General features: G+C 36.0%; 1 protein-coding gene and 1 non-coding gene across 7 annotated transcripts in view; one reads left to right on the forward strand and one right to left on the reverse strand.

The window, feature by feature from the left end:
• Nucleotides 1-27,807, reverse strand: part of Adgb (androglobin) — a 126,404-nt gene that overhangs the window by 90,305 nt on the left and 8,292 nt on the right. For 4 of the 6 annotated variants that reach the window (XM_087193473.1, XM_087193471.1, XM_021237967.2 and 1 more), the window contains exons 2-7: nt 27,631-27,793; nt 22,597-22,689; nt 19,234-19,305; nt 18,375-18,584; nt 11,541-11,680; nt 8,886-8,972 (exon numbers count right to left, since the gene is read on the reverse strand). In XM_087193473.1, coding sequence (XP_087049599.1) covers nt 8,886-8,972; nt 11,541-11,680; nt 18,375-18,584; nt 19,234-19,305; nt 22,597-22,689; nt 27,631-27,793 — 765 coding nt within the window. Of the gene's footprint in view, nt 1-8,881; nt 8,973-11,540; nt 11,681-18,374; nt 18,585-19,233; nt 19,306-22,596; nt 22,690-27,630; nt 27,794-27,807 lie in introns of those variants that run through there. The other 2 variants (XM_087193472.1, XM_087193474.1) reach the window with 2 other exon arrangements.
• On the forward strand, nt 16,199-16,389 carry LOC147823337 (U2 spliceosomal RNA). Its single transcript, XR_015444086.1, has one exon. It is a non-coding gene; the product is annotated as a U2 spliceosomal RNA (small nuclear RNA).

Here is a 27,807-nt window from a genome sequence, read left to right on the forward strand (position 1 = left end):
TGAAGCCAAGGGTTGGTTCTTCGAAAGAATCAACAAAATTGACAAACCTTTAGCCAACCTTGTCAGAAAACGAAAAGAAAAGACCCAAATCCATGCGATTAGGAATGAAAAGGGTGAAATCACAACAGACCCAGCGGAAATCCAGAGGATCATCAATACCTACTTCCAGAACCTATACGCCAATAAGATGGACAACACAGAAGAAATGGACAGATTCCTAGATACATATGAACTACCAAAGTTGACCGAAGAAGACCTAAAAATTCTGAACAACCCAATATCAACCAATGAAATTGAAAATGTAATTAAAAACTTCTCAACTAAGAAAAGCCTGGGCCCTGATGGCTTCACTGCTGAATTGTACAAGACATTTAGAGAGGAACTGCTACCACTATTGTTTAAACTCTTCAATGAAATTAAAAGGGAAGCAATACTCCCAAATTCATTCCTGGAAGCAAGCATCACCTTGATCCCCAAAGCAGAGAAAGGCCCAACCGAAAAGGAGAACTATAGGCCAATCTCACTAATGGACATAGATGCAAAAATCCTTAATAAGATACTGGCAAACAGAATGCAGAAGATCATCAAGAAGATCATACACCCTGATCAAGTGGGATTCATCCCAGGGATGCAGGGATGAGTCAATATATGAAAATCAATCAATGTAATACACTATATCAATAGAGCCAAGGACAAAAACCATATGATTCTCTCCATAGACTCAGAAAAAGCATTTGACAAAATTCAACATGCATGTATGATAAAAAACCCTACAAAAAATTGGAATAGATGGCCTCTACCTCAAACTGATAGAAGCCATCTATGAAAAACCAACAGCCAACATCATACTAAATGGTCAAAAACTGAAATCCTTCACACTAAAATCAGGAACAAGACAAGGATATCCACTATCACTGCTCTTGTTCCATATAGTTCTGGAAACATTAGCCATGGCAATTAGACAAGAGAAAGAAATAAAAGGAATAAAGATAGGAAATGAAGAAGTCAAATTGTCATTATTTGCAGATGACATGATACTTTACATAGAAGACCCCAAGAACTCCACCAAAAGTCTTCTAGACTTAATAACCAAATTCAGTCAAGTAACTGGTTACAAGGTCAACACACAAAAATCAATAGCTTTCCTCTACACCAATGACAGACTCACTGAGAGAGAAATAGGGCAAATAATTCCTTTCACAATAGCATCCAAAAAACTGAAATACGTAGGAATCAACCTAACAAAAGAAATCAAAGACCTCTTCTCTGAAAACTATGGCACTCTGAAAAGAGAGATTGAAGATGATATCAGAAAATGGACAGACATCCCCTGCTCCTGGGTAGGAAGGATTAATATAGTGAAAATGGCCATACTTCCAAAACTGCTATATAGATTTAATGCAATTCCAATCGAGATCCCAGCAGCATACTTCATGGACGTTGAGAAAACAATCCAAAAATCCATTTGGAACAAGAAGAGACCCAGAATAGCAAAAGCAATTCTAGGTAACAGAGACATGGCAGGGGGTATCACAATCCCCAACCTGCAACTATACTACAAAGCTACTGTGATAAAAACAGCATGGTACTGGCAAAGAAACAGACCTGAGGACCAGTGGAACACATTAGAAGATGCAGAAACAATGCCAGACACACTCAGCCATCTCATCTTTGATAAAGGGGCCAAACACCCTCACTGGAGGAAAGATAGCCTCTTAAATAAATGATGCTGGAAAAATTGGGCTTCAACTTGCCAAAGATTACAACTAGACCTATATCTCTAGCCATGCACTAAACTAAAATTGAAATGGATTAAAGATCTAAAATATTAAAATAGAAACTCTGAACCAGTTGGAACAGAGGTTAGGTAGAACCCTTGAAGACATCGGTGTAGGAAAAGATTTTATGAACAAAACCTCAGTTGCCCGTGAGCTAGCACAAACAATCAACAAGTGGGATCTCTTCTTATTAAAAGGCAAGAGAGGGCTGGGGATTTAGCTCAGTGGTTTCGCAGCCTGCTGCGCAAGCACAAGGACCTGAGTTCAATCCCCAGTACCAAAGAAAAAAGAAAAAAAAAAAAAAGGTAAGAGAAACCCCCAACAGTGTGAAGAGACAACCCACAATGTGGGAAAAAAATCTTCACCTGCTCTTCCTCAGACAAAGGTCTACTATCTCAAATCTATAAAGAACTTAAAAAGATCAGACCTCCCAAATTTAAAGACCCAATCCGAAAATGGGCATCTGAAATGAACAGACATTTCTCACACAAAGAAGTAGAAATAGCAAATAAATACATGAAAAAATGTTCAACATCACTGGTCATTCGAGAGATGCAAATGAAAACAACACTGAGATTCCACTTCATTCCAGAAAGGATGGCTGCTATCATGAAATCAACCAATAACAAATGCTGGCGGGGCTGTGGTGAAAGAGGAACCCTGCTCCACTGCTGGTGGGAGTGTAGACTGGTGCAAGCACTGTGGAAATCAGTATGGAGATACCTCAAAAAACTAGGACCGGAAGTCCCATTTGACCCTGTTATTCCCCTGCTGGGGATCTTCCTCAAAGAATTAAAAGAATCATACCACAGTGATATATGTGCACTCATGTTCATAGCAGCACAGTTTGTGATAGCTAAAACTCGGAAACAGCCCAAATGCCCATCAACTGGAGACTGGATAAAGAAAATGTGGGTTTTTTAAAAATAAAATGGAGTACTACTCAGCCATAAAAAATGAGAAATTAGAGACATTTATAGCTAAGTGGATGCACATTGAGGTGATACTCTTAAGTGAAATAAATAGGACACACATGTATAAATACTGAATAGTTTCTCTGGTGTGAGAAACTGAAAGTGTAAATAAGGACTAAAATGTATAATAGGTCATGTGAAATAGGAAGAAAAGGGGTAAAGGGGAAGGAAGTGGGAGGGCTAGGGGAAAGGATAGAAGAGAATGGGATTAATATGAGAAAATGGAAAAATAGGAACAAAATCTTTGTAAATAGGGAGGAATGGAGGATTTGAAGGGAGGGCTGGGCAAGGGTGAAAAATAAGAACCAAGAGAGACTATGTAAAGGTGCAAATTTCCAATGATGAATGTCATTATATTGTATACCTAAAATGTACCAATGATTAGAATGAATAATCGATACTGTAAAATAGGAAGAAAAGGTCCAAAGGGGTAGGGGTAGTGGGAGGGGCAGGGGAAAGGAAAGAAGGGAAAGAAAAAATGATGAGAAATGGAAAAAATGGAAATAAAGTCTTTGTAAATAGGGAAGAGTGGAGGGGATGAAGGGAGGGTTAGGAATGGGGAAGAAATATGAACCAAAATGCATTATGTAAAGGTACAATTCCCAATGAGAAATGTAATTGTGTTGTACACCTACAATGTACCAATAAAAGAATTTAATAAAAAAAAAAAGTGGAGGATGTACTGGTGACAGAGTTTGGTGGGGATTCCATGTGAGAGGTGAGGAAAATGTGCCCTCAAGAACACTGCTGGTTTCTTCTTCGGGTAAATGGTGGTGCAATGTGCTGAGATAGGACTGCTAGGAAAGGTGTATGTTTGGGACACTGAGAATCAAGAGTTTCTCTCTGGATAGTTTGATTTACATTTCTGGCACCTACATAGCTATGTAATTTAGGCAGTTGTGTGTGATAATATTCTACAGTTCAGGAAATGGTTATCAGAAATAAGGTTGAAATTAATGGGCAAAAGCTTGTTATTAAGATGCTTTCTGGTGGCTGACGAACTATCCAAAAAGGCTGAAAAGAGCAACAAATGAGAAAGGAGAAAAACGTGGAGAGAATGTTACTATGGAAGCTAAGTGAATCAAGTCTTGCAAAAGAAGTTGTTCAGAGAGTCAAATACTGGGGTGCTAAATAAATGAAGTAAAAGAAGCAATCACTGGATTTGACAATGTTAAGGCCTTTGTTGACCTTAAGAAAAACCCTTCACGGTATGATAGAGGAGAAAGGACAAAGAGCCAAGAGGAGACAAGGAGATGTTGGGATAATGACTGTGTAAAGACTGCTCATTCACTGAGGCTCCCTGAGGAAAATAAATTAGATGAACTGGTGGTTTGAGAATAATAATTGGTTTCCTTGTGCACCTGTGAGTTGCTCAAGTGCCTGAATTGCCTCCTGTTCATTAATGGCTCTCCGGGACTTAGTAGATAGTGGGTCTTTAGATGTTTTATTTTTGCATTTAATCCCACAACAGCTTTACAATATGGGTATTCCAACCCTGATTCAGGTTTAAGAGGTTGTAAATTTTATGTGATAACACATTTAGCAGAGTACAGAGTCAGAATTCAAACAAGTATTTGTGAATCCAAATTCTATATTGTTGTATTTTTCTCATCTGTAATATAAAGTTATGCTATGAAGAAGATATATTTGGATGTCACTACAGAATGAGACCATATGACTTCTGAGACAATTTGGCTTAAAGATAGGGTTGGCAGGGTGATGGATTCACAAACAGACCATGAATCAGAGAAGCATGCTGACAAATGAGTCATCCCTTCCTTTGAAACTGTCAGATTTCTAACATACACTTTGGCAGGTCATTAACTGTACTTCAATATTTATATGGAGAACTAGAAAATATTTCTTTTTAATTTTAAAAGGTAAAATTTTACTACTTGTGCCAAACATAAGAGGCAAAGACAAAAATTGCAAACAAGAGTGGTGTCAACCTTTGGTGCTCATGTGGGAGGGAAAGGAAGTAGAACGGAGAGAGTTGTCTGCTGGAATTGCCACAAAACTTGCTTTTGGCCTGATTGTCACATGGGAAAAAAATTCAGAAGTCAACACAAGTTTGAAATGTTAGCACTCTGATTTTCTTTGCCCTTCATAAAACCATGGCCATCACTGGCCAATTTTTCTCCGCACTGGTTCTTCTTCATCACAGAAACATCTACTCCTGAACATGCCATGGGCTTTCGCTCATACTGCTCTCTTGCCTTCCATATCATCTCTTGCCTTTGTGTTAAACCAAACACAGCCAACATTAAGGCTCAGGTCAAGTAGAATCTAGTTGTCAGTGAAGACTTATCTGACCCCTCCCAGAACCTATGGCAGATGTTGATTTCTCCCACTTTACAATTTAAACAATTATTTATATATTGACAATTATTTATATATTATGACTTTTTTCCTTTAAAATTAAATATGTATATACATGAATTAACCTTTTCATTTCATAGTATAATTGTAACAGAATCATTTGAATATTGTGGCAGAATATTTATATAAAAATTTGATAAATCATAATAACACTTTAAAATATTTATTATTATTATTATTATTATTTGTTGTTGTTGTTGTTGTTGTTACTAGGGATCAAACTCAGGACCTTGCACTTGCAAGGCAGGCGCAGTGCCACTGAGCTAAATCCCCAGCCCATAAAGTATATTTTTCCTTTCTAGTTGAATTTAGAAGAGATCTAATTGACTGAGTCTCACAGTATCTTTCTTTATGCTTTTCCTTCTTTCCAAAGATTAGTTATTATCTACTAGACATATTTCTAGATAATATTAAATAATCCAGTAAAACTCATTAGAAGAAAAAAATAATTTTCACTATTTTTATATAATACACTAGCTACTTTTTCTGACTAGCTCCTTTTTCTTTCAAATACTCAATCTTCAGAACAACCTTATAGGATAGATGATGTTATCTTTACCCTACAGATGAGAGAAGTGGGGTCTAGAGAATTTACGTTACTTGTGAGAAGTATAAGAATTTAGATGTCAAGCTTTTTTCTTTATAAAACATTCACAGATATTTTATAAGCAACTATAATTCATGTAAATTAGCCTTAAAATCCTCAATTTTGGGGGCTGGGGATTTAGCTCAGTGGTTCCGCTGCCTGCCTCACAAGCGCAAGGTCCTGAGTTTGATCCCTGGTGCCAAAAAATAAAAAATAAAATATAAAAATAAATAAAATCCTCAATTTTTAAAATTATTAAAGTGATCTTATAATTATGAAAATAAATGGACTTCTTTTAATATTCATGTATGATTTTACTTTAATAGTCGTGTATAACTCTAGCAAGAAACAATACATTATTTTTAAATTTTCTGATTTTCTTTGTGGATCATTCTATCTTCTTCTTACTTTACTATCCTCTGGTAGACTTCTAATGATTTCATGTTTCTGGTATTCACACCGACTATTGTCCAGGGAAAATTAAAGCATAACTATAAGCATCCCATCAATACAAACTTAACACTTTAGAGAAGCCCATACTTTTTCTTTTTTTTTTTTTTGGTACTGGGGATCGAACTTGGGTCCTTGCGCTTGCTCAGCAGGTGGCAGAACCACTGAGCTAAATCCCCGGCCCCATGGCCCATACTTTTGAAATCCTATGCACTTTCCACTTCTCTCACTAACACTGTTCACATTATTTCTCTTAGATATTTCAAAAAGGGCTTTGCATAGGAAGGTTTGAAGGGTGCCATCATGGTTTGTCCCTAAGATAAAAACACACTCTTTCAGAAAAGTGTTCATTTGAGGAGGGTAGAAACCCTTCAATCTTTTCCCTGTTAATATTTTTATTTGAACAAAGCAACAGCTAGTTTGCCTTGCTGGAAAGATGACTAATGGCAAAATCCAAGTTACTAAGGCTTATTTTCAATCTCCTGTAATTTCAGCCTATCCTAGGAAACTACAGCTTTCCACCACTAGAAATCACATATGGTCCAGTTAGTAACTCTACTGTGGATTTGACTATCTTATAAACATCAGGCTCAAAGTTGATGATGTGCTCACATCTATTCCTATAATTATTTTCTACGTACCTTTGCCTAATTTTAGTATATGTGCCCCCAAAGACAGCACAATGTACCTTTACCTAATGGGTTTCCAACTGTCGATGGTAATATCAAGTTGAGTGTCTATACCCATTTTGTATTAAAACTATTTGTGAAGTTTTAAGTAAGCACTACATTAAATGTTTTCTGTTTTATTTATATACCAAGATCTATTTTTGGAAAAAAGATAAGCAATTGCTCTATACCTAGAACAAATTTGGACAAGCAAGAATTAAATGGACACAGCTTTGAGGAATTCCCCTCTCTCAGCTTATTTTCCTTATTTGAAATGATCTATTCATAGTTGATGAGGTCAAATGGAAAATTTCATAAGGTAATCCTTTCAAGACTATGTTATTAATTAAAAATAATATATTAAAGTACATAATTCATAATAGATATTTTATTCAGATTATTTCTTAATATGTATGGATAATTAAAAGCTATTTTTATGTTTCAGTACTGAAATAAGTATAAGTAAAAATGGAAATCTATAAACACTTTATCACAATAGATAATTACCAATGTTTTAATATTTGAAAGTCAGATATTTAAGGATTAAATTCCTAATACATATACTACAGTGTGTATATATGTATGTGTGTGTGTGTGTGTGTGTGTGTGTGTGTGTGTGAGAGAGAGAGAGAGAGAGAGAGAATGAATCGGGATATATTACCCGAAAATATGAAAGGCTGTTTAACTGAAGGCAATTAAGAAGCAGTAGATGCAGGGAAGCTCTCTGCCTTCCCTACTTGTTTCTAAAATCAGGACTTAGATTTCCAAAGACAAAAGGTATCCTGCCACCCCTACTCCCTCTTCTACCAGGGAGAACGAAGTTTGACCACTGAAGACAACTGTAGACCTGAAGATAGGACCTTCGGGGCCTGAAGATAGGACCAGAGGAATCTACATTAATAAGCTTAACTGGCCCATCTCTGACATTTATTTGCCTTCCCACAAATTGCTACCTGTAGAGACTCAAAGCCTTCTTTCTTTTGTCTTGCCACTTCTCTAAAAATGTACGGTTCTTTATTGAAGATCTGTATAAGCCGGAATTCAAAGCCACTTGTTGAGAACTATTCAGTGTTTGTGTCTCCCATGTGCACATGAAATATATATGTTAATAAGCTTTTGCAATTTTTTCTTGTAAATCTGTCTTTTGTCATAGGATCAGTTTTAACTGCAGAGAAACCACAAGTATGTGACTTATTCTTCTCTACATAAAGAAACAGGATTTACGCTCACATTCCCAAAGAATTTTATGATACTATTTTAGACAGCTAAGCTAGGTAGAAGTATTCTAGGCAGTCAGACAGAGCTAGGCCCTCCAGAGAGTCAGTGCAGAAGATGAAGACACATTACAACTGTGGCTGGAGGCGCATCTGTTAAAGGCCAGGCCTCAAGATAAAGACAGAATGACCAGGCCTACATGCATCCCCAAAGGATAAGCAATAAATTGAAGATTATACTACAACACCTTTATTGGTATCAAGACCAATAAAGTCTTGATAGACATCAGTCACCCAGGTGGGTGACCAGGGCCTCCTGATCCACCTCTTCCTAAAAGGTAACTTGTTCTTTCCACATACACTTGCTACGAGACCTGCTTCCCCATTGGATCAATATTACCTAAGTGGCTAAACTTGTAATCTTATTGGTTCATCATAGTTTTGACCCATGTTGTACCCACCTTGTGATTTTGTACCCACCTCATGATTTTGCTCTATAAAACTTCCTCAGTGAAGTGGGGTCCACAGCAACCCACTTTCAGGTCCCCTCCTGTCTCTCAGGAGCTAACTCTCTCAATAAATTTTGCCTACTCTTAACCTCTGTTGTTCTTTAAAATTCATTCTTCAGTTTTGTGGAACACAAACTTGGTGTATCTGACATCTAACAGGTTAGGAGCTATATTTATTCCCTCTGTATCAATACCATAAAAGATTATTCTCCCAAACTTAATGTAAAACAGTACTTATCTTGAAATTTTCTTGAAGAATAAGAATACTTTAAAGAAATCTTGGGAAGAAAGAAAAATAGATATAAGTAAAATAATCTGCAAACCTACTGAAGAGGAATGACTTCCGGTAACCACCCTGTGAGTGCATGGATAACTGTGAACTCTCCCAGTTCTCTCCTCTGTGCTTCATGGATGCTAAAACAGAAGAGGCATAATCCTGTAGTTAGCAGAATCTTAAACACAGAGTTACATATAATGAAAAATCATTAATAAAAAACAGCATAATAATCAATGTAGGTCATACTTGTTATGTATTACAGTACAAGAAAATACTATCTCAGCAGCAAGATGATTTGTTAAACTACTTAAGTAGGTCCAATGATTAAATTTAAAACATATTTACAAAGCATACATATAAACCTTAATTCAAAAAATAATTTAAGGGGTCAGGGATTTAGCTCAGTGGTTCCACTGCCTGCCTCACAATTGCAAGGTCCTGAGTTCAATCCCTGGTCAGTCAAAAAAGAATTTAAATATTAATGCTATGTACAGTACATAAAGCATATTCATGCATTATAAAATATGTAACATAAATAGTATATTACTCATTTGATACATTCAATATAACATATTGTTCCTTTGAAAGTGAAAAGTGTCTTTCATCATTCTAATTTCAGTAACTATCTTCAGATGCCTATGAAGGTGTATATTAAATGTCTCATCCATACCCAGTCAAGAGGGCATCAGAAATCCTTAAATAACTGTGGAGAGATCACAAACATCAACTCCATCCTTTTACATCAGAGTGAGTTAACTACATAACAAAATGTCAGAGGTTGGTATTAGCCAAATATCATTGTTCTCATTCAATCCTTTTATTTATGTATATCGCTGGGGAGAGTACTCAATTTCCATTTATACACAGTAACGCCATCCTTCCCTCCCACCCAGGAATCATAGCTTCTGTCCACCAATTTGTGGTGTTGATTGTACTGACTAACACATGAGTTCTTTTCTTCAGAAGGAAATCACACTATCCTAGTCATGTATTTTTCCATTATGTATAAATGTGAATTGGTTTGTTGTTTATGAATTATAAATTTTTATGGGTCTACATTTATCAAAGATAACAAGTCTAGTCAAAATCCTCTTTGGAGAATTTCATTTATGAAGTGACTGCAACTCTTATGGAAATATTGCTCTTTTCTTTGCATATTTCACATTGATATTTACACGACTGGTATGGGGTTTGTGTTTTTTTTGGTACCAGGGATGGAACTCGGGACCTCACGCTTGTGAGGCAGGTGGCAGAACCACTTAGCTAAATCCCTGGCCCTGTATCCATTTTTTAAATGTAGAAAGCTGAACCTGGTAAAAAATAAAACTACTATAACACCTGAATAGAATTTATAGAAAAATATAAATTGTACCATGGAAGGCAAGTTTCCATTTGAAATCCTAAGAAATTTGTTATACTTGATTTGGTCCTTTATTTCTGAGCTGGGTTTATTGTTTTAAAAATAATAATTTTTATTATTCATATTCCAATTAAATTCTACTGAACTATAGCTATAAGAAAGACAAAATGCTACTTCTGTTATCAGGGCCACGTGTTTAATGCTTCACTGATCTTGCTTCACTTCCCAGAACTTTAAGTTATATCTGAGAGTTAGGAACACTGGGATAATTACTGTTGCCAAATAAACAAACACAGTTGCCACCAATGCGGATACTCGGATGCTCAGTAGTATTGGCTACCTAAAGAGATATGGGCTGATTATTTTGTAAACGTCACTGAAATGAATGTGCTGAAAGCTAAGTGAAACAAATTCTCAACAGAAACCTGAGGGCTAGAAAAGGAAAACAGAGACAAAGAGGATGGCAAGAGGAGTGGTTGTGTTTGTTTTGTAGCCTTAGGAGACAAAAAGGAAGCTGAGCAAAAAGAAAATCCACACCAAGTAGACTTAGCTTTTGACTACACTGTTAAGTCTATGAGAGAAGTGGAAGGACAAATCTCTGTGTTGGTTTGTTAGAGATGTGGGTGTGTTCTGCTGAATATGGAATTGCTCTCTATGAAAAATTGTTCTGCATTTCTAATTCAAGAATCTAAGCTTTTTTTCCCCATTGTGAACTGTATTGCTGGGACCAAATTGAGATGTATAGCACACAGCAGCCATGCCTCATAATATACTGCGTACACAAATCATGCAGAGGACATAAGAAGACTTTTGCAAGCACAGTGAAGGAACTATGAGTAGCTTTCATCATGAATGTGCCAAAAGTGACTAATGTCAAGAGCACGAAGAACACATTGACATCATTCTGAAAACTTCAAGTTTTTTAAGTTGTGGCAAAATACACAGAACCTAAACTTTAATTAAGTCCCAGTGTAAATAACTCACTAATTAGATAAACTAGTATTTTCCCTTATAAAACAATTTTTTCTCCTATTAAACTGAAACATTATTTCCCATGATCCATTTTCATTCATAGTAAGAGAGCATTATGAATAGAATCATTTTTTGAGTGTTAGTTTCTTGAGACAATTTTGTCTTACAGTTGACTACTTCAAATTAGTAGCTTTGGCACACTGATTTTTATACTTGAAAGTTTACATTGTTTGGAAAAAAAGCTTTCTTTTAATTTACTTTTTAAAATGAAGTCATTAAAATAAAATAAAATGAAGTCATTTAACATGAATGTATAGCTGCTATTTTGCCTTTTTATTTTTAGACAAATGATTGATAATTTCTTACTACATACTCAACATTTGCCAGCTTAATGATAGCTTTACACAGCAGCATTGGCCAGAGTTCAAATTCACAGGTTGTAGTTGGAAGCAATAGATTGTTATCTTCATCAAAAGGCAGAAAGTCATCAACAGTTATCTTTCTCCAGCAACCCTAAAAATAAGAAGAAAACAATGTAATGCCATCAAGGATTTATAGTATTTGTTCTCATACATTATTACATATTGCTAACATTACTATTTATTGTTTTATCAATTTATGTTAGCATTAATATGAAATACTAATTTTCAATATTACTCTGGTTTAGCATTTTACTTTATTAATATGATTAACATTATCACTATTTCACTTTATAATTACAGCACATCCATAGCTATGCATCAGTATAGTCCTTATTTCTGAGGCTTTGTGAGCACACAATGCAATAAATTAAAATATTTCAAAGAACTAAAACATTATACAAGCTGGGGGGCATAATTAATTTATGATATACAGTCAGAATACAAACTCTTAAAATATAATCTTAATAATTACTGCTTATCCTGATATGTGCTCCTTGATCTTACACTTCTAATTCTGATATTATGCCTACTCCTAATTAAAGATCTAATTTTTAACATGGAGTGAATATCTTATTTAGTAAAATACACATTTATTTGTATGCATTTTTTACTTCATAATTAAAATGTGATAGTATTAGTATTTATGAACTCGGTTTCTTTAGCTTTACATGCTGTTTTATTATAAATTAATTGTTTTGCGAAAAAATATTTTCAGTAGTGATGTCAAGCATTGTGAACTCCAAAATATGCTCAACACATGGTCTATTGTCATTAATTACTTATGGTTTAGTAGGGGAAGGCACATATGCAAACAACATAAAATATAGTATGTTCAAAATGCACTAGGACCAGAAAGGAAAGTATGACCACTCTGGCTGGAGAAAGTCATCATAAGAAAGTGACATTTGAACTGAAGTTTCAAGGAACAGCATATTTTTCCCAGGTAGGTAAAATGAGGTGAAAAACGTTTTAGTTGTATGACAATTGTAACCCCGAACTTTGTGTTGGCTTAGAGGTTCTGTTTTTCTTTCTCCCTTAATAGGTGATGTACAGCAGGATGGGGTTAAAGCACAGGTGTGTCACTTTCTCTAATTTCAAATAAAATTACCCCCAAAATTCACAGAGAAATAAACTAGATGTAAAAGGAAAAACACTGTCTGATGAACAATTATTCAAGCTACTTTGAAAAGGCTAATTTATATGAAGAGGCTATCAGGGATCTGAGGAAGGGAGAGTGGGAAGTTATGGTTTAATGAGTACAGGATTTTTGCTTAGGATGACTAAACATTCTAGAAGTAGGTAGGGGTCTCAGTTGCATAACTCTGAAACAACTTAATGCCACCGAATTGTATACTTAAAATGTTAAAAGTTAAATCCTATGGTATGTATATTTTACTGAGATAAAAAATAGCAATAGGGGTTCCCTTTCCACACTTTTATTTGCAAAACAATTTTCTGAAGGAGTCAACTGAATTTCTATAAAGGAAAAGTTTTAAGCATCCATAAGAAGTTAAGCCAGAGCAGTTCAACTAGTATCACCTGCTTACCAATGACCAAAGACAACATTCTTTCAGTTAAGAATGTTTTGATTACTAAACATCACTAAATTGTACACTATAAATGAGTGAATTATATGGTACGTAAATCAGACCTCAATAAGTCTATTTCAAAAATAATACACAGGGATGGATTTTCAGTATTGCATAAATTTTTAAAACATAGTTTAACCAAACTTATAACCATATTATTGGGAATATTTTTGATTCATTTATATTACACATTGGTTGCTCCCTTAAATGTTATTTAAAATAAATATTATATACAATATACATTATATATTAAATATTATACAGCTGAATATATATATAGCTGAATATATAGCTGAATTTTTATTTCCCTTCCAAAAGCATATGTTGAAATCTTAATACCCAGTATGCTGGTACTGGGAGAGGGTCATCTGGCATGTGATTATGTCATAAGATTGGAGCCTTCGGAAAGAGATTTGTGCCCTTATAAAGGGATAAAATGGCTACAGTTCTCTCCTTTTGCCACTGAGGTTAAAATGAGCAAACTGACCTCAATCTATGAAGTAGAAAGTAGTTCCTCAAAAGACATCAAATCTCCTGGTGCCTTAATCTTGGAGAGTTTAGCCTCCAGAATTGTGAGAAATAAATTTCTGTTGTTTTTTAAGCTTCTTTATCTGCGGTATTTTGTTATAGATGTAAAATGGGCTATCTATAATTTATGAGATCCTATCATAAAATACTGAATTATGTTTGCATTTGGTCTTTTTATTATTGTATATAAATGATGTATTGGACTTTTCAAAAAAGTTTAGGACCAGGGATTTAGCTCAGTGGTTCTGCCACCTGCCTTGCAAGCGCAAGGTCCTGAGTTCAATCCCTGGTACAAAAAAAAAACTAAAATCATCACTTTAAAGGACTATCAAATGTTTATTTAGCATGCTTATTAAGAGGTAACCTTCCTTTCTTATAAATATAAATTACTAATATAAATATGTTTCAATATATAAATATGTTACAAAAATGCTTTGGAATATAACCACATTCAAAGTTAATATTTTTAACACTTGAACTCCAAGCAAAGATAACTAAATGGCTACATACATTTATACCCTCTTCCTCCTTTGATTGTGCTGAAAGGATAATACAAAAAAATTTAAATCTGTAGGAAAATAACAATTAGAAAAGATCAAGAAACTAGTAACCAATAGACAGATTTCAGCAAATAGTTGCATTATGAAAATTGCATAGGTGGACTAACACCTGACTTCACTCCCCTACCCTACTGCAGTAACAAGGTGGTGCCCATAGAGGGCCTGAGGATTGGTCTCTGACTTCCATGCCCACCCTGAAGCATACAACACAGTTACTCTCTCCAGCGAATCAGTGAACAGAACTAAGACCTCCACCCTCCTCCTGCAACAAACAGGAAGTACTCCTGCCAACAACACCCTGTTGTTGGAGGAACTCATTTCCACCCACTACCCATGTAGGAACAAAGCGGCACAGGATGGAGCCTTCTCACCTGGGTAACAAATAAGGGTGGGAGACCAGAATAGCACAATAGAGGCTTTGTAAACTCAGTTAGTATTTGATAAGCCAGCCCACCAAGATGAGCCAGGAATTTAATCTAAGTAGACTATCTACTAAAACTGAAAATTAATTAGAAACCAGAGTTGTAAAACATAATACCAAAATGTCCAGGAAATTGACCAAAATTATTCGTAATATCAAACAGTAAGAAAGCCTCAATTTTTATGAGAAAATATAACTAAAAGAGCACAATACTCAAATGACAGCAATATTAAGTTTATGAAATAACAAATTTAAAGACTCTCATTACCCCCAGATAGAACATCCAGTTGCAGGAAAACAAGCTCAGGGCTCCCACTGATTCTGCACTATGGTGAGTTGTATCGCTGTTTCATTATATATTACAGTTTAATAACAGAACTAAAGTGTACAATAAATATAACGTGCTTGATTCATCTCGAAGCCATCCCTAGCTGCCCCTAGTCTATGGAAAAATTGTCTTCCCTGATACTGGTTCCTAATGCCAAAAAGATTCTGGATTGCTGCTTTACAGGACAATGTGGGAAGTAGGGCAGTCAGACTAAACATCAAGTCTAACAATTTCCTCTTGTTCCTCATTGGGCTCAATGAATGGCTTGTGGAGATGCTGTGAACGCAGCACTGAGACAGCTCATTCCAGATGAAATATTTTGGTAGGCCTGTGATAGAGGTGATTTCTTGGTTTCTAGGTTAGTAGAAATCTCTTCTTTCTGGGATAGGGACACCCAAAATGTGTTGCTTATTCCAGTGTACTCCCTAATCTTGTTTTGGTTGTTGTCATTGCAGAAAACCCTGATTCAGAAAGATAGGATGTTGGAAATGGAAGATGTCACAGTGCTTTTGTAAATCTCAGGATATTCCTCCTTGGCTTTAATCCAGCATATATGGATACCGTAAGTTGTCTCAAACATACTTTTTTTTTTGCTATCAGGGATTGAACACAGGACCTTGAGCTTGTGAGCCAGGCAGCGGCACCACTGAGCTAAATCCACAGCCCTTAAACATACTTTTAAGGCCACTGCCATTTGTGATCTCAAGCAGCTGAACCTCCAAATTGATTCACAAATGGGTGGAGGATTCATTCCTTCTTAGTTCCAGGGATCTTTGGTAGTTGGGAAGTAATGCTCAAACTCTTCTGAAAGCTGAGGTAGGTGTTCATGCACCAGCTGGAAGAAAGAAGGCCCTGCCTCAATCTCTTTCAAAATCTCTGCTAGTGTTTGAAACATGTCAAAAATCCCAGTGTTCACTCAACATCCCCATAATTCGAGTTTGGTTTTGAGTGCATCCACTTTATATGCTGACTTGAACATGATTGTCATTCTTAACTGAAGTGACTAAATAAGTTGAATATGTCACATGAATAAGAAAGTTTTGCAACCCATTCTATGTCACTGAAATGTGCTGATAGCGGTGATTGTTTTTCTAAAAGAAATCTCTTATACTAACTCCAAAACTCTGGCCACTGATCTAACTTTAGAAACCCACCTCACTTCTGCATATAAGAGAAGATGTGTATAGCTTCTTGGCCTTTTGGCTAAGATCAAGTGTAGTATCTATTCTTATCAGTTTAATATCTGATACATCCTCTAACTGAGGACAATATATTAAATTGATTTTTAGAGCCGGGAGATGAAATGGGAGCTTGCTCTGTCCACTCCACACTTCGAACTGGTATTGCGGTACTTCTAGGAATGGTGTATCCCTCTGGGGGAAAAAAAAAGAGATGTGTGTGCTCTGTGTCCATCTCCTCACAGAGCTGAACAAACAGATGTGAGTCAAGGGCATGTGATTTAATGTGATTGATAATTTTAATCACATTCTACAAAACGTTCTTAAGTTCAAGTGACATTTCTTAGCTAGCCAGCATTTCTCTACAGATGACACCATGTGTAGATAGTGACCTCTTTGACCTAAGCAGTGAAACCAGAAAGCCATCCAGTCATAACAGCTGTTCCATCCATGCATATACTGACACAAAATGACTGCTTCAGTTTTCCTAATATATAATCATCCAAAGACATGAACAGTTCCGCAGCTGTGGTGTAGGTTGGCAACAAAAGTGGGCATAAAATATCTTCATCTATACATTCCAGGAAATATATCATATAAAATCAAGTACTGTTGGCCTGGTGAGTAGACAACATGAGTAGACTCCTAAATCTGGATTACATGGTGAATCATTAACCCTCTCTAATAATTGTGCCTCAGTATCCTCTGCTATTTCATCAATTTGTCTAGTCATAGTGCTACCCAAAAAAGGAACATGCGTGCCACCTTTTGAACCACAGCCTCTCCTAAAAGTCCATGACAAATGTCTACCAGCAAGCAAGATCAATGCTTTATCAATAGTAAGGGGCTTATTAGCTTTAGTAAAGTGATTATCCACTGAGAAGATGCTCTCAATGCAGACACATTTAATGAAGTGGTGGCCTTCAATAATTGCTTCTGTTCTTCATGTTCATGTGTTTTTTTTTCCTTTTGAAAAATTCCAAAGGCTTGCCTTAAATGCAAGGTCCTTAGTCTCCATGTGATGAAGCAGTTTTGAAGGTTTCATGGCTTCAGTGGATAGTAGGTTGCCATATATAATACAAAGCACTTGTAGAGAATGAATCATCCATTGCAATGAGCCCATCATTTAAGCAGACTCCTAGTATTTTCTTTTAAATTCATCTTTCTTTCTTTCTTTTTTTTTTTTTTTTTTTTGGTATCAGGGATCAAACTCGGGTCTTTGTGCTTGCGCAGCAGGCAGGGAAACCACTGAGCTAAATCACGGCCCTCAGCTTTCTTTTTGTTGGAAGTCTTAGAGTCTTCTGCTGTCTCACCATTGAATCTTCCCCTCTTTTCAAAGAAGTTCTCCAGTGACATTTGTCTTTTACTCATTTTGGCTCAAATTAGCTGTGGACTTACCAAAACTGTGACTGAGACAAGTATGCAGTGCAGGAAAGAGGTCTAGATGAAAGTGGTAAATAAAATGATGAGTGGATCAAAATAAGTGTGAACTGAAAAAGTGTTGGATTTTTACTTAAAGTCCACCACCAGACATAGCTATACAATTGATGTACATCAATTCACTTGCCATCTGAAAGCTGCCACCAGATTCAGTTTAACTGTCACTTGACACTCACTGATAAGGTTTTGATATGAGTCTGCAAGCAACTAATTTATTGTGATCGAGGTCTCTGTGCAGTCTCTCTGCTAATGTTAATCTGTATTTGCAGCTGCTTCTCAATGCTAGCATCACTGCCTCAGCTCCAACTCAGATCATCAGGCATTAGATTCTCATAAAAAGCACACCTCCTAGATCCCTCACATGTGCAGTTCATAGCACGGTTCATACTCCTGGGACAATCTAATGTCAACACTAATCTGACAGGAAGTGGAGCTCAAGGGGTAATGTGAGTGATGGGGAGCAGCAGTAAATATAGATGAAGCTTCACTTTCTCACCCACTATTCACATCCTGCTGTGTGGCCCCTGTTCCTAAAAGGCCATAGACTAGTTACTGGTCTGTGGCCAGGAAATCAGGGACCCTTGCTAGGCTAAGTTTCCTAAAGAGATGGGCTAAATGACTGGATCAGTCTGAGATTTCCAAAGTGGACTAAATACACTTTTTCCAGCCTTGGATTCTGGTTTGACAAATATATTTCAGTATGAAAGACATGAATTTCAATGTACATGAACTTGAACTTACCATCCAATAAAGTCTCACCACATACTTTCCATAGCTATTGAACAAAGGCATATGGCCTTTCACAGCCTTGCATAGGGAATATATATGTTCCCAAGGCTTCCAGAGGAGAATAGGAGGTTCCCCAGAAGCTCCTTTCAAATAATTGCTCAAAATCTGCCCATTGAGTATCTTCCATACTGCATAGATTTCACTGATAATCCATCTCATCAACTAGAAACAAAGGACATCAGTGTTACCTGGTTATCTCTCAATTATAGGTACTGCAATTGGGGAGGGGGGTAAAAATGTCTACTTCTGATAGTATTAAATTTTATGTATAATGCATTCCACATTTTGATTTCTAAACTACAGAATAAGATCATAGGTCTTGCTTTTGTTTTCAGGAAATATAGTTAGAATACAAACTAAAATGGCTAATAAAATTTACCTCCAGTTCCAATTGACTTTTATTTAGCTGTATGTGTATATAGCAGAGAGAAAGGGAGAGAAGAAAGAAAGGAGGAGAAAAAGAGAGACAGAGACTAATTGATTCCAAAAGCACTGATGATTTTTACAAAAAGTGAGCTAAAATGGTAGATTTTAAGTGTTCTCATCACACACAAAAATATGTGAGATAATTTTCTTAGATGTGATGAATATCCCACATTGTATACATATATCAAAGCATCAAACTATATGCCTTAAATATATACAATTTTAAATTTTCAGTTGTAATTCAAAAAAGTGGGAAAAGAAATACTCATTTATACTAAAACTTAAAATCAACCAAGGGAAAACTGAGCTTGGCTATCTGGGAGATATTTTCCCACGTCTGGAAAGCATTCTGAAATGGGACTTTGAGTCATACTTCCCTACATACCTCACTGCAGAATAAGTGCTCATTTGCTGAAAACAAGTCAAATGTGATCTCATCTTTCACAACTACTGGAGTCTGAAATAAAAATATACACATAGATATGAGTCCATATGAAAGATAAAGGAAATGTAACTTAATAAGCTATAGCTTAGTGAAATAGGCTAACCCTGATTTCATTTCTCACAGAGGAATGAGGATAAAAGGTAAGTAAATTATTCCCTAAAATAATCCTTACATAGATAGAACTGTATGTGAAATTAATTTAATATAATCCTGATAAATCAGAGCATTTTAATATACAAATAAAGTATATCAGTTAAACAGCATTCATACACACAGTTTTAAAAGTGATTGGAAATTTAACCATTCAAGTTATACCTGAAGCTGTTATCACCTGGTAAATGGGGGAAAAAATCTTTTTCTTAGATGAAAAATATTAGATGTGAAACTTTTAAAAATCTTTTTCAATTTTAAATCCTGTCACATTTAAAATTGATTATCAACATTTAATTTCTATAGGTAATAAAGTAATAGGAAAATATGACTTGGAATATTTTTAAATGAGCTAAAATGCATATCAAATCTTATATATTTAACATTTTAAATTAACATGCAAGTGTTTTTACTACAGAATTAGATATTTATGGATGGTAATAGCATCAATTACCCTCAATCATTGGTACAAGTAGCATGTCAAGTCAATAAAATAATTTATGTTTAAGAAAAATTTATCTAAAGCTATCTTGAAGGCCTGGGTTGATACTTCTGATGATACATTATAAACACAGTTTATTCTGTTTGACTACAGTAGAATGTCCATAATTTTCCACAGTACCAGGGTGCAGTAAAATCAGTCATAGATTAAGTACTAGATATGAAAAATATTAGTAGACACTGACTTTGTAGAAGATAACAAATATCAACATAAAGAACTCTACAATGGCATCGCCATTCCCTACACCTACACCTAGACAGAATAAATCTTGAGATATCTTAGAATGTTCAATCAAATCAATGTTCAAGGGTCTGGGCTCCTAATCTCTAATGCTAAAAAACTAAGCAGATCTGGTCTGTAACCCTGTGTTTACAGCTTATTAACCCTTTTGATTGGAACCTCTCATGTTGATTTTGATACCTTAAAGCCAGGATTTTAAGATCTTTAATAACCTAGCTTCTCTCTGACTTAAACCATGTCTTTTGATTTAGTCTTTTGCTTCGAGTTCTATGGTATGTTCCAGGGTGGACTGCATTTATTAAAATGAGAGTTGAAATTATTTAGTGATTCATGAAATCAGTTTAGTGGATCAAGACTGAGAAAGAAAGATGAAGAGAGAAAGGGAGAGAAGAGAAGTAATAGAGTACATCTTATATAAGATCACTGTTCCATGGGATTTTTGTTTCAACTTTATAAATGTACATATTTAATGAGCGTCGAAGTAAATAGTAGTTGTCACTGTGCACCTAGATGTTAGACCTTGAAAAACACCCTGCTAGATAGAACTTTCCTTCTTAGCTATATTTTCAATTCTGTCTGCCCTGATCCGTAGTCTAGCATGATGAATCAAGAGAAGGCATCTGTGCAGAGGGAGGATAGAATTAGTCATAGAAGAGGAAGGCAGCATTATGATAAGAGGTCGCAGTGTCATGAGCAACAATGAATTTATATTTAGTACAAAAGTATCTCTAGGAACTAGTCTCAGAACAAAAAAGAAAAAGATGTTTCAGAAAACTTTTCTATTTATTTAAATTTATAAGACTCCTACCTCATGGAACTCATATTGCTTATTTGCATGAAGTGTAAACCATGGACTTATATTAATAGCATATCGATATCAAGTACATTATATTGGCAAACAGAATTTATATCCATGTTAATGTTACTGAACACTAAAATATTTTTGTTTGTTTTTCTGAGACAGGGTCTCACTGTGTAGTTCAGGCTGGCCTCAAATTCACAGTGATCCATCTGCCTCAGCCTCTCAAACGATGGGACTGCAGGCCTGCACCACATCAGCTTAAATTTAATGTAAACACATGGTTCATGAACATTTGATTTACTTAAAATCTCCTCCAAGTAGGCATTCAGAAAGTTTATCATTTTATTCTCTCACTTTAGTAAATCTTACTGAATTTAGGTATGTCTAATTTTCTCTACTAGTAAGGTAGGTAAGGTTTTTTGTTTGTTTTGCATTAGCAGCAGGGTCAATGAAGGTTAAATGCTAGTAATAAAATCACTTTGTGTAGAAACAGTTTTAATAGATTCTACAAATGTATAGAAAAATCAACTCCATTGTAACTGTTTAATTAGTACTAAATAATATAACCTATTAATTTTCTATGCATTAAATTAGAATAATAAGAACTGAACAGGGGGAAAAAAGCATTAATGATAAATAAATCCCTGGAAACAAGAAATACACCAAAACTAAACTCAAAAAAAAACAACCTAATGCAGCTATTCAGAACTTAATCAAAAATAGCCAGGTGTGGTGGTACAAAAATAGCCTCCTGCAATCCCAGCACTTGGGAGGCTGAGGCAGGAGGATCACTGTTAGTTTGAGGCCAGCCTAAGCTACCTAGTAAGTTCAAGGCCAGTATAGAATACATAGTGAGACCCTGTCTCAAAAAACAAAGCAGAAAAGAAGATGAAGAAGAAAGAAGAAGAAGAAGGAGGAGGAGGAGGAGAAGGAGGAGGAGGAGGAGGAGGAGGAGGAGGAGGAGGAGGAGGAAAAGGAGGAGGAGGAGGAGGAGGAAAAGGAGGAGGAGGAGGAGTGAAAATATTTACTTCATCTGAAATATGAGGTAATACTCCAGTTTCTATTCACTCAAATCAAGAAAATGTTTCCGTTAAACATATTCTTTTAAATGAAAAGTTTATTTTGCCACCTTTGCCTTAAACTGTAAATCTTTACAGTTTTAAAGATATGTGTTGTTTTGAATGGAAGTTTCTCAAGTGATGCCCCAGTCAAGATAATTCAGATGTTTAAACATAAGAATCCAAAAATAAAGGTGGTTTTTGGAAAAATGCCTTAAGAATCCACTGAATTGAAAAATTTAAGTGCAAACCTCTTAGACTGCAAAGTTAATGCTAACAAACATTATAGACCCCTAGGCTATAATTTGACATTTTAGAGAAAAGTAGAAAATGCAAGACTTCAAACAAAAATTTAATAATCTCATGAAAACCAGTATAATTATTCAACTATATTGATAAACATTGAGTGGATTTAAATGCAAAAAATAATTTTTTCTCACTGAATGCGCAAGAAAATTTATTCTAAATCATTTCAAAAATGGAAATTTGTATCACTAGCATATTATATCCCTATAATTAATGAGTGTTTTAACAGTAAAAATATTTCTTACCCGATTTATCACAAAATCCTGTGGACGTTTCCAGGAATAAATTTTCAGAGATGGTGGCAATTCAATTTTTCCTTCAGGATCTTCAAAAAAATTCTATATAGAAAATGAATTGAGCTTTTTTTCTATGGTTTTATCAAAATAAAAACAATTCAATCCTAATTAAAATAAGTGCACAGATTTGATCAACAAATAAGCATTCATAAGGCAATTTGTATCTTTTTTTTTCTTTTGTATTTTTGGTACTGGGGATCCAACTCGGGTCCTTGCGCTTGCGCAGCAGGTGGCGAAACCACTGAGCTAAATCCCCGGCCCCGACAACTTGTATGTTTATCCTCAGAACTAGTTCATGGAGTACCTGGAGGACACTGAATTTAATAATTCTGCATATCATTTTGAGCACTGAGTAGGATTTGGATTGTAGAGGAAGCAAGCAGCCCAAACAAACATGAGCTGCTTTGGAATGTAAATTAGGTGTGGGGGGAACTATTTCAGATAAGTCTGTGGAAAGACTGAAAACATTTTGTTTTTACCTGACTAGAGAAGACTGAAAATTATTGCTGTTGGAATCATAAACAAGATTATGTATAAATGAAGCTTGAAACTCTGACCTGATTTTCATTTATTAATTTTTTAAATTAATGTTGTTCTTTTGAGATAATTATGGTATAGATCCACATGCAGTTGTAGGAAATACTAAAGAGTTCCTGGGTTCCCTTAACCCAGTGTCTCCGGTGGAAATACCCTGCACTCTTGTGTGCACGATAGCCGGACACTGACCTTGACACAGTCAGCAGCCAGGGCGGCCTCAGCCCTCAGCGCAGTGACCCCTCCTGTGCCTTTCCTAGCCAAGCTCACCAGCCCAGTCCCCACCCATACTCCCTCCCTAACATCTGTCACTACTCTATTCTCCACTGCTCATTCTGCTTTCCAGGAATACAATATAGAATCATACGGTCTGACGTCTTTTGGATTGCCTTTTTATTTTCTCTTTCCAAAGAGGAAGACTCAACACAATTCCCTAAAGATTCATCCAAATGGTTGCATGTATTTATAGTTTGCTTTTATTTATTGCTCAGTAATATTTCATGGTTTGCCTACTGAAGGATATCTAAACTGTTTCCAGGTTTAGGCTATTACCAATAAAACTTCTAAGAAGATTTATGTATATAGGTTATAGAGTTTTATGTGAACATAAGTTTTTATTTCTCTGGAATAAATGCCCAAGAATGCAATGAATTCATTAATTTTTGAACTTTATTATAAATCAATTATTGAACTCTGGAAAAGGAATGATATTCAAATATCTACTCTCAAATGGTAGCAATCTAGTTAGTTAAAGACTCTTCAGGTCATTACTATGGTTACTATGTTAGAGTTCTCAGAGCTCAGAAAGTCCTGGGAAGAAAAGATCCTTATAAGAAATAACATGAGGGCTGGGGATTCAGCCCAGTGGTTCCGCTGCCTGCCTCGCAAGCATAAGGTCCTGAGTTTGATCCCCGGTACCAAAAAAAGAAAGAAAAGAAAAGAAATAACATGAAGCATGCTAGGAGTATGAATAAAATGCTTGAGGAATGTAAATTATCTATGAGGAAAAGGGAACTAAATTTTACCTGCGTTAATAGAAACAGGAAGAAAAAAACACTGTATTGTGGTCTTCACAGCAATCATATTTTCACCCTAAATTTTGTGTGGCCCAAGAAATGGGTTATATTTGAAGGCAGTGACCAGTCTTTAAACATTTTAAGTGTATATGTTTATCTGGAACGCATTTAAGACACTGGAATCTGAATGAAGACAGATGCAGTTAAGCATCCAGTCAAAATGCCCAAAGAATGAGTCTGAAAAACTGAAGTTTCCCAGAAGCTACTGCAGACTTCTGCAACTCCTTCACATTGTTTTCTTTCTCACAAATGTTAATTTAGTTATTTTGATGTTTCCTATCTGACAAATATGAAATTACCTGTGTCACAGTTTCTATTATTTGATGTTTCCCCGTGGTTCTCACTCGCTTGATTCTTTTCTTTGGGCTTAGTAATTTTGGATTGAATGATATACACTGGATACAAAAATAAAAAGAGGCTCTAGACAACGGTGTCTTCCTCCAGATGAATTTGTTTCTTTTTGGTAAGGAAAGTTTAAGATTTGCTTGACCCTATGAACACTCTTGGTTTTGGGTACAACTAGAGAAACTCTGGTTTGCCCATACTTCATATCATGTGTTACACCTATTCCTAGAGACTATCTAAAAGGCTGAGGTGTTTATCGGGGTCCTTTAACCTTGATGTACCCTAACTTCCAGTCTCTCTCCACACCACCGTGAAACTTTTTCTTAGTTACCAGGCCTCTAAAGCTGTTACTTCTTACTCATTTGCACAACTTGCCTTTCATACACATGGCTTAAGAGTTGAGCAAATATCTTTAAATTTTTTTTAATTGATTAAGTCTATCGGTACATTTTAAATATACATAACGATCACATTCTTCATAAGGGATTTGTTCAGATCCTTTGTCAGCAGTTACCCCTTCCTTGGATTTTGGTTCAAGTTCTAATTATTTTGGCAGTCCAGACAATACCCTCTGTCCCTCCAGCCTGGAGGAACTGACACAGGCTCAGGCACACTACTTTTTTCTTGGTTTCTATTCTTCATGTCTTGAAGGTTCTCAAGGCAGGGGAAAGGTGAAAAGCCTTGTTGAGATTCTCTTTTCTCCAAGGTTTAAGCATATCACATTAAGAAGTCAATGGTGGGGCCGGGAATTTAGTTCAGTGGTTTTGCTGCCTGCTGCGCAAGCACAAGGATCCAAGTTTGATCTCCGGCACCAAAAAAAAAAAAAAAGAAGTCAATGGTCACCTTTTTGTCATTTCACTTTAGGGGAATTCCTTGTATCTGCCTTAAAGGACTTCATCATATTCTTTCAAATTTAGTTCACCCACTACATCCTTTAGTTGCCATAACTTAGCTGGAGAAGTGAGGACTGACATTGGACTTTGAACAAAGGGTTAGCTCATCAGTGGCTGGTTTCTTGATGACTAGCTTCACATCTAGGGAAAGGGTCATTTGCAAAATTCCAAGGATACTTGCTAGAGTTTGATGGTTAGGGCAACTGATCCTGGTAAAACACAGATTTTGCAATTTAGAACCAATAGCTACTGTGCCATCATACAATAAGAGATGCAGTCTCAAAGCATGGACTCTTTCCACCACTCCAGGGTGGCTTTGTGAGCCCATGGATGCTGTCTTGGGACAGAACTATGGTTGGGCAGCAAGGTTCTATTCCAGATTTTACCACTTTGCACTGTAATTTGAGCTGGTGCTCTCTTACCCTTGAAAGCAGAAGTGGTAAAATGAAATGTTGACTAAGATTCTCAAGTGTCCCACTCCATTGGATTGGCCACGTTCACAGTAAGAGTTGGCCTAATGCCTCTTTAACCATGCAGTTTTATAAGACTCCTTAAAGTAAGCACCATAGTATGTACTTTGGGGTCTGACGTTTGGCCAGTCTGATTTGTATATGCCACCCCAAAATGAAATGGACTTCAGTTGACCAGCACACTTGCTACTGTTCCAGCCTGCTTTTCCCCCAATAAACGCTCTTGCAATAGACTTCTGCTTCCCTTAATCACATTGATAATTTGATACCCAACCTTCCAGATATCAGTAAAATTATTTCACAGTCATCTGATAAGGATACTCCTAGCTCCCTATATCAAAGTTTTCAAGCACTTCTTGCCCTTCCCCTCTCTGTTGAATCTCCACACTTTGAGTGACTTATCTTTAGGTCTTTTCCAAAGCTCAGCTGCTCAACTGAGGATTTGCATAATCTATCCTCATGACGCAACTTCTGAAAGCTACACAGAGAAAGAGTAAGACATATACACATACACACAATTCCCATAAGTTCAGAATTGCTGATAAAAATATATAAAATATATAAAATATGCCCATTTTCATTTTCAGAGGGTTCAAAAGCTCTAGCATCTAATAGTTTACACTTATTCTAGGCCTGGTGCAAAGAATGTATTCCATTATACATCATTAATTTTGACATTGTTCTTCAAGGGCTAACAGAGTCAGCAGTTATTTTATTAAATTTTTTTTTTTTTTTGGTACGGGGGATCAAACTCGGGTTCTTGCTCTTGCGCAGCAGGCAGCAAAACTACTGAGCTAAATCCCCAGCCCAATTTTATTAAAATTTTTGAGAAAGAAAATCACTGACATAAGTCTTGCCACTTATGATTCTATATTTTGTGCAAAAATGTAAATGCTAATATTCACAATTTTAGAATGCTATATGTAAAATAAAGACAGCACAGTTCAATCTAGTCATTCTGGCAACTTATGCTTTGAAAATTTTATTGTGTTTGATAGATAGATATTTTTAAATGAGTTGCAGCACCAAATAAATGAGTCATGTTTTAGATGCAATTTGGACATGTGGTCACAACAAAGGAGTCGCTAGAAATGGAGTAAAAATGTTTACAGTCAAAACAGCCTAAAACCCTAATTGGTAAATGGAGGAACTCTCAGGAACACATCATGTTTACATGACCAAAAGTAAACAAGGAACAACTCAAATCTTTATCCATGTACCCTGAGGGGATTTGAGGGACCGAGTTAAAGAGATCACAACATAGGATCTCTTTAAAGCCACTTTTCCCATAATCTCCTGGTAACAGTCACAAATGCATTATAGACATTTTTTGAGCCACTCTAATTGCCTGGTTATCAATTCTGTCCAAAATCTATTGCCTAACCTGACTTATCTCTCAATTTCCCTTTAGTTTACTAGGATTCTTTAATCATAGTTCTTTCCTCCCATTTGTCAAATGTAATTTACCAGAGCTCAGAACTAAGGCTTGGAAAGACAAGGTCACCACCTTGTCTTGCCAGAGAAAGGCCGGGCAGAAAACCGAAATTTCCCTTTGGAATGGTGACTGGAGGAGAAAGGAATGAGAACACTCTCACTTTAACAAATCTTACTGGTTTACAAAATCAAAAACCAAACTGAGGTCCAGTCACAGTCAAGTCTACTTACAAATATAGGGCTTTTCCCTGCTTTGTCCTTCTCTTTCCCTCCTTTGCCTGCATCCCACTTTTCTGCATTTATGTCAGATTCACTCCATTCTGGCCAGATTTGGAATTTCCCCTTCTTTTGCTCAATAGAACTGGATTGTAAATGACTGCCAAAAGGGCGTGGACTGGGGAGAGAGGG

The sequence above is a fragment of the Heterocephalus glaber genome, unplaced genomic scaffold, assembly GCF_053883595.1.
Source record: "Heterocephalus glaber isolate CG9 unplaced genomic scaffold, H.glaber_assembly_v1.0 deba00001593, whole genome shotgun sequence".
NCBI lineage: Eukaryota > Metazoa > Chordata > Mammalia > Rodentia > Bathyergidae > Heterocephalus > Heterocephalus glaber.